The 7,119-nt window shown below is 32.7% G+C and overlaps 1 protein-coding gene across 2 annotated transcripts; it reads right to left on the bottom strand.

Moving 5' to 3' along the window:
* Window positions 1-379: 379 nt before the first annotated feature.
* On the bottom strand, window positions 380-5,035 carry LOC145168871 (putative glucuronokinase 2). Of its 2 annotated transcripts, XM_079087537.1 has the most exons (5): window positions 4,775-5,035; window positions 2,341-2,448; window positions 1,383-1,532; window positions 898-1,014; window positions 380-808 (listed from the first exon to the last, which is right to left on the bottom strand). In XM_079087537.1, exons 3-5 carry the CDS (start codon window positions 1,482-1,484, stop codon window positions 644-646), a joined length of 384 nt encoding a protein of 127 aa, XP_078943663.1. In that variant the 5' UTR covers window positions 1,485-1,532; window positions 2,341-2,448; window positions 4,775-5,035; the 3' UTR covers window positions 380-643. The 2 variants fall into 2 exon arrangements, with proteins under 2 accessions (XP_078943663.1, XP_078943664.1); XM_079087538.1 differs by lacking the exon at window positions 2,341-2,448.
* Window positions 5,036-7,119: the final 2,084 nt, after the last annotated feature.

Below are 7,119 nucleotides of genomic sequence, written 5' to 3'. Positions count from 1 at the left end.
TAATAAATAATAAATATATATGTTTTGTCAGTAATATCACAATGACATAATTATTAATGGCATTTTGTATATGTAGATATGTTAGAAAATTATAATTTTGTAGAATGCAATATAAATATAAATAAAAACAGAAATTGAAATATATATAAATAATAAAAGTATACAAAGTTTTATAAATTTCTAAAAACTTGTTTATACACAACATCGAATGTTTTATTTGATAGTCTAGCATCCTTATCGAAACACATATCAACAAACACAAGTCGAAACTTTGTTGCTTATCCGGTTATCCCTTTAGAGTGTTGATGGCAATTTTGACAATTCTACCCCAGTCCAACATAACATATAAAAGGAAACATGAAGCATGCACAAAAAAAAAGAAGAAAAATATTAAAATTATGATACATATAACAATATTTACATGCACAGATCAGTGATATAAACTTTCAAGCATACAATTTTGGTTTCAACAAACATTTACTTATGAGGCCAAAATATAAGGGTTCTTATGGAGATTTCCCTATTGCTATAAATTATAATTAAGTAGATTTTTGTTTTTCAAAGTATAATGTTGTAATACGAAGAAATGAAAATAGGATGCAATAATAAACAAATCAATGAAAGTATATTACTATTTTTTGTTTTACCTCCGTAGATTAAAGTTTTGATTCATAAGGGTAGCAAGTTTAGAATAATCTTTTTCAAGTAAAGCTGGTTTTCCTTCAAGAGCTAAGTTTGCCACTTCCTCCATTGATGATATTAGAAACTTGTCTCTATCTAGCCATCTTTGTCGAACTGTGCTATGCACCTACACTCATGAAAACTTTATTTTATAGATAATTTTTTTTTATAAAATATTTTTATCAACTCAAAGATGCACAAAAGCCATTTAATTACCTTTCCAGAATCACTTGGATTTTCAGCATAGATGAGATGAAGAAGTGGAAGAAGACTTGTATCCAACTCTGTGTAATTTCCATGCCCACATTTATCCATCTTGTCCTTGTCAAAATCCTGAAAATAGATTTTATTATATTATATATTAAAAGCATTAAAAACTAAATTATTTATGTAAAATATCATGTATACAAGGCCTCTATAAACTTGAGCTACTATGTCTTGTAAACCTGCAACAATTCCAAGTTCTTTTTCTGCATTGAGGATAAGTTGAGGTCTTATCTCAACACTTATTTTGTCTCTGACATTGTAAAAGTCAAGAAGACAGCTAAAGGCAGCACATACAATGGCACTGAACCAGATAACCCTGTCTGAGAGATGAAAAGGGTAAGATAGAACTTCCAAAATGATAACACGAGATTTGGGATCAAGGATCATTGGATATACAATGAAGAAGAGATAACATAAATGGTTGAAAGATTTACCTGAAGAGGGATGTTGGTTTCATATGAAAGAGAAAAGTTGTTGTTGTGAAGATCGATCCCCTGTTCTTTGCAGTATTTGGTAAAAACTTTACAAGTTGCCATAAGCAGACGTACACCTCCATAGTAACCTTCATTCTCCAATCGATTTGTCTGTAACACAAATGTGTTAAAAAAATTACGTAATGGCCCCTGTGTTAATAAAATAGAGTGAAATGGGCAATATGGTAACCCAAAGTAGATCCAATTTACAAATCTTCATGAGCATAATATACAAATATGTTGGCATCAGTCTCTAATTAGTAAATGGGGAAGATAAAAGGGTATGTTACCTGAAACTATTCTCCTTCATGATAAATGAATTTTGGTATAGTTTGATATTTGAAAAACAAATCATGGAGTATTAACTTTTCAAAAAAAAAACCCAACAAAAAATGAAAGAAAAAAGTAAAAGTTCTTAAGTTCAAAGAATGTTAGAGACTATAACTGTTTACAAACTGAAGTATTTACCCAATTTCTATAATTCAGCAAGAAAAAACCTAGAAATCTCTTCATCTTTCAAGTCTATTCCCATCTAGAGAGCGGAAAGAAAAATAAAAAGATTGTCAATATTTAGTTCCGCATCATGGAATTTGAAAACCACCCAAAGCAATGAAAACCCCTATATAAAAAATGTAAAATTGGAACATACCTAGGGTTTGAAAGCGAGAGAGGTGGAGTGGGTTAAAGATTAAGGCAGAAAACAAACGGGAGAGAATCATCAGATCCGCAATCAAGCATTTCATGCAAGGCATGAAAGATCTAATCCACCATGGAAAGTAACGAAAACAAAAACATTCAAAACCGTAACAACCATAGACGATTTGCTTCGAGATTAATCAATTGATGATTAATTGATGCTCGGTTACTTGCGTTAAGAGTCGTGTTTGCTAGAAATTCAAGAAGATTAAACAAAACTTACAATAGAAGGAGCGAAGCACTGGAATATTGTCGTATCAGCAAAAATGGTAGTAGTTTATGCACAAATCAAAGGGTTTATCTTCTTCCTCGGCGCTAGGGTTTTAGAGAGCTGTAAAAGTAAAAGATGAGAATTCAAAATGGTTATGTACACGGTGTATGCGTTTTCAAATAGGGAAATTACCTGATTTTATGCGATTGTATTTATGGAAAAGATATATTTTGAAATTGCTACGAGGAGAATGAGTTGAAGATAACCGAATTACTTATTAGTAGGAGATGATGTCGATTCTTGAATGAAGCAATGGGCGGGAAAACACTTGATAAGATGGCTGAAAGATTGACACGTGGAATGTAGGTGTTTATAATAAGAACATGTGGCATCTTAGGGAGGTTTTTATTAGGAAGAGAGATATCTTAATTTCTTTTCCACAATCCTCAACAACAATCACAAACCAATCCCCATATTACTTTTAACAACTTAATAGTCAATGAGTTAAGTTCTAAAAAGAATTCAGGAAAAAAACCCAATTCCAATTCAACTGTCATTGCTTTTACGTCAAAAATTTGATGACTATGGGTATATATTACCAAATTCTTTGTGGACAAGTCTTAATAATTAAATAGTAATCAGCATCCAATTCTTTTGTGGAAGTAAGAGGTCCACGATGGACTTCTTAAAAGTTTTGTACTATATGTGTAATGTGTATAATTTATATATGTGTCCTTAGGCCATTGGGCCATCCCCAATGGAAGGTCAACTGAGAGTTTAATGGAAAAATGGGTGACGATGTGGCATTCAATCTATTAAAACTTATTCCCTCTGTTCCAAAATTATTGTCCACCTTACTATTTTAGTTTGTCCCAATATTATTGTCCACTACCAAAAGTAGATATACATTTTTACCATATTACCCCTAACATTTAATAAAGTAAACTTGAATAATTACAAACGCACATTCCCATTGGTTTTAGAAAACGGCAAGACGATCATTTTACTCAAAAAGACAAAACTAATGATTGTTTTTCTTAATCTATGTGTCTTTTGTCTGTGGACAATAATTTTGGGATGGAGGGAATACATTGTAAGTGGAGTTGAATGAAAGGGTTAAGGGGGTTTAATCCCCATTCAACTGTTATATATATATATATATATATATATATATATATATATATATATATATATATATATATATATATATATATATATATATATATATATAAATGAACATTTGTATAATATAATATAACCAATCAGATAGAAAATTAACATTTGATTTTTCTTTTATCATATACAAACAATATATTATTAATTTTTGTTTCATTTGCACTATATTTATGCTATATTTTATTTTATTTTCAATAACTAATTTATTAAGTTAATTTGTATTTTTTTCTAAACAATAAAAAAGTACATAAATCTTAAAAATATTTTAAAATGATAACATCTTATTTATTAATATTATTTATTTATTAAAATTATTTATTAAAAAATATAATAAAATGTTGATGTGATAATCCATTGAACTCTTAAGAGTTTAACGGATCGTAGAGTTTAATAGTTATAATGGTTAAAGGAGCTCGAACCCGGGGTGCTCGTTGAAATATGCGAGTAGGCTTCCGTTTAATCATTTGCCGTTTCCAAAAAAAAAGTTAATAAAATAGTACAATCCATTGAATTCTTAAGAGTTTAAATGTTAATGCATTGGAGATGAACTTAGTGCAGTGCTTTATTAAGTCAGGAGGCAAGGAACAATAGGCTAGCTAGGTCTTAGCTTCATCAAAGGATGTATACCCAGTATCGCTACTTCTTCTCCTCAGTCAAAGCACAAGACCACCAGTGGGGCATAGCAAAGTAATGCATGGCTAATTGTTTTTCTTGGATTAATAAATGTAGATTTAAATATTTTAAAATTATTGGTTTGGTTGGTGTATGTCTCCTATTTCAAACTTTTCTTCTAATATGGCTTGAGCTTCTCGCTTAAGTCTTTTTGTTTTCTAATTTTATTTTGCTCGCCGTTAAAAAAAAAAATACATGGCTAATACATTGGTTCCTTTTTGAGATTGAGCAGGAGAAAAGGAGTAAAACGTGAAACACAGGAAAAATAGAAGAAAGAAATCTACACGGATCATGAGGGCCACTTTTCTTAAAAACATAAGCACAAGCTACCATGTACAAAGGCTTGATCTGCTGTTTGCTTCGACGTATTCAAGCATGAACTCGACTGTAAGAAAAACAGAAACAGGAAAAAGAATGGTTGCACGTTGGGAAAGGAACATGGTAGGAAAGAAACCCGATAAAACAAAACGGAAGAGAATGTGGTGCGCGTGATTATAGACTCTAATCAGTTTTCGAGAACTCTAAACACACAAAACCATGTATGTATTCGTTTCTGATAGTGTTTAGCATGGAGGAGAGAAAAGGGTTAAGAACTTACCAGAAAATCCCGAACAAAAACGCAGAAAAAACACCGAAAAACTCATTGTTTCTCTCCCTCGTTCTCTCCTTCTTTTTGTGTCCCCGTCGTTCCTCACTCTCTCCCTCTGGAAAAATGTCGATGGTGAAACAGCCCAAGAGGGAGTACGACGACCCTTTTGATCGATTCCCAGGAACTCAAACGACGAAACGGGCGAAAGATAAGGAAACAGACGTGGGTTTTAATTTCATGGGCTTTCAATTCGATTTTGCAATAGCAGTCCCTCACGATTTCATCTAATGTCCCGTTATACTCTAACCCTGCATACATGACATATTGAGTTTCTTTTAATATCGTTACAGCCCCTCCACTTCATTTAAACCTTTTAATGACACATATTTATCCCTTATTTCCCGAATAAGTCTAATTAAATTATTTACCTTTTAATTATTTATTAATCCCTTTAGACATTAGACAACACTATTTTTTTATTTAATTTTTACTTTTTAAAACTGAAATAATCATATGAAAATAAATATCCGTCTAATGGAAGCTAACATCGTTGACGAAAACAAATTTGGGTTGTTACAGTTTCATCATAATGAACTATTTTATGTTTTTGACATTTAGATCTATCCAAGTCGTTATGAACTTTTGGTAATCTAGTTTTCCCTCTGTTAACCCTTCTTGCTGTATTTTCTTAAGCCAATCAAACAACGCATGTAAATAATAAATACTAGATTTAGAAGATGTGAAGAACTTTCTATATTTATCAACCTTCATCATTCTCAGTAATAATTTCATTAGTACTTTTAGCATCAGACGATGAAGCATCTTCGCTTGTTTTTGGTTCATCGTTGAAAATCTCATCTTTGTTTCCATGGTTATCGAATTGTATTTTCTTGTCGATGACATCTATTAGTATAGAAATATGAGCTGAATATCGAAAAAATATGTTTATATATGGAAACCAAAAAAATGATGATGATAATGAAACAATGAATTGTTTAAAACTTTATCACCTATGTAAAAAGAAATTTTCAACGTGGAGTATGTATATGGAGGGAATTGAAATTTTGGGATGATTTGAATCCTATTTATTTGGGGTTTTTGAGGGACTAAAACTAAGGATTAAATTTCATATAAAGGAACTGATATTTCCTTCTTGTTAATTTGATTTTTCCACTTCAAAATTAGAATAACAACATCAATAATAAACACATAAATAAAAATTTAAAAATACATAAAAAAGAATTTAATAATTAATAAATTAAAATTATATATCTGATTGGATGTTTTTAATGTATGGTTGAATTGAAAACTACACCATTTTGGCATTTTTATTGTGAAATTGGAGTTGTTTTAAATAAGTTTGATGGTTAAATAAAAAAACAATTTTTTTTTCTAGATTGTATAATCTAGTGATAAATAAGAAGATAAGAAAAAAAATACTCACGATAAATAGGTCGAGATATGGATTCCGTTCATGTGCGCTCGCCGTGGGGACCATGGTGCGGGATACGTGTGGGTAATGGATACAAATTGATGTCATCTTAGGGGGGGTGGTCATCACCGCCTTGTCATGGTCCGGGACACGACCTGATTTTCTTATATTCTTCAAACAGAGGACCATACATGGTGTGGAATAGGGTCCAGTTGCATGTTCAAACTTACGGGTATATATGGATCATGCATTGGGGGTGTTGTCATCAAACGAGACACAAGACTTCCCTTTCGTGTGTTCTTCATCATTAGGAAGGGGACCACAGTATGAGTATATGTGGTACGTAGGAGTGTGGGTCGTGGATATGGATCATGACATGGGGGTATCAGTCATCAGCTCGATCTAGTATCATATATGGGTTGGGAAACGAATTTCCATTCATGTAATCTCACCTTGGGGACCAAGGTGCGTGGATGTGTGTGGGTCATGGATACAAATTGATGTCATCTTAGGGGCGTCAGTCATGGTCCGGGACACGCCCTGATTTTCTTATGTTCTATGGATAGGGGACCATGCATGGTGTGGGTGTTGGGCTGGCTGCGTGTTCAAACTCGACAGTATGTATGGATCATGTATTGGCGGTTTCAGCCATCATTCTAGTTTCATGGAATGAGACACGAGACTTCCCTTTCCTGTGTTCTCCATCACCGGACAGGGGACCACGGTACGAGTGCATGTGGTACATACAAGTGTGGGTCATGGATACAGATTATTCCATGGCGGTACCGGTCATCAGCTCAATCTAGAATCATATATGGGTTAGGACATAGATTTCTATTCATGTTCTCTCACCTTGGGGACCATGGTGTGGGGATGTGTGTGGGTAATGGATACGAACTGATGTCATCTTAGGGGCATCGGT

The sequence above is a fragment of the Lactuca virosa genome, chromosome 4, assembly GCF_052849685.1.
Source record: "Lactuca virosa cultivar CGN04683 chromosome 4, Lactuca_virosa_CGN04683_v6, whole genome shotgun sequence".
Classification (NCBI taxonomy): domain Eukaryota; kingdom Viridiplantae; phylum Streptophyta; class Magnoliopsida; order Asterales; family Asteraceae; genus Lactuca; species Lactuca virosa.
This window is presented reverse-complemented; position numbering and strand designations above follow the sequence as displayed.

Excerpts from the sequence above, each read along its gene's own strand:
- LOC145168871 (XM_079087537.1), bottom strand. The coding sequence starts at position 1,484 with ATGGCAACTTGTAAAGTTTTTACCAAATACTGCAAAGAACAGGGGATC. Across the intron at positions 1,015-1,382 it reads AAACCAACATCCCTCTTCAG|GATTTTGACAAGGACAAGAT; the intron begins GTAAATCTTTCA and ends ATCTATTTTCAG. Across the intron at positions 809-897 it reads ATCCAAGTGATTCTGGAAAG|GTGCATAGCACAGTTCGACA; the intron begins GTAATTAAATGG and ends TCATGAGTGTAG.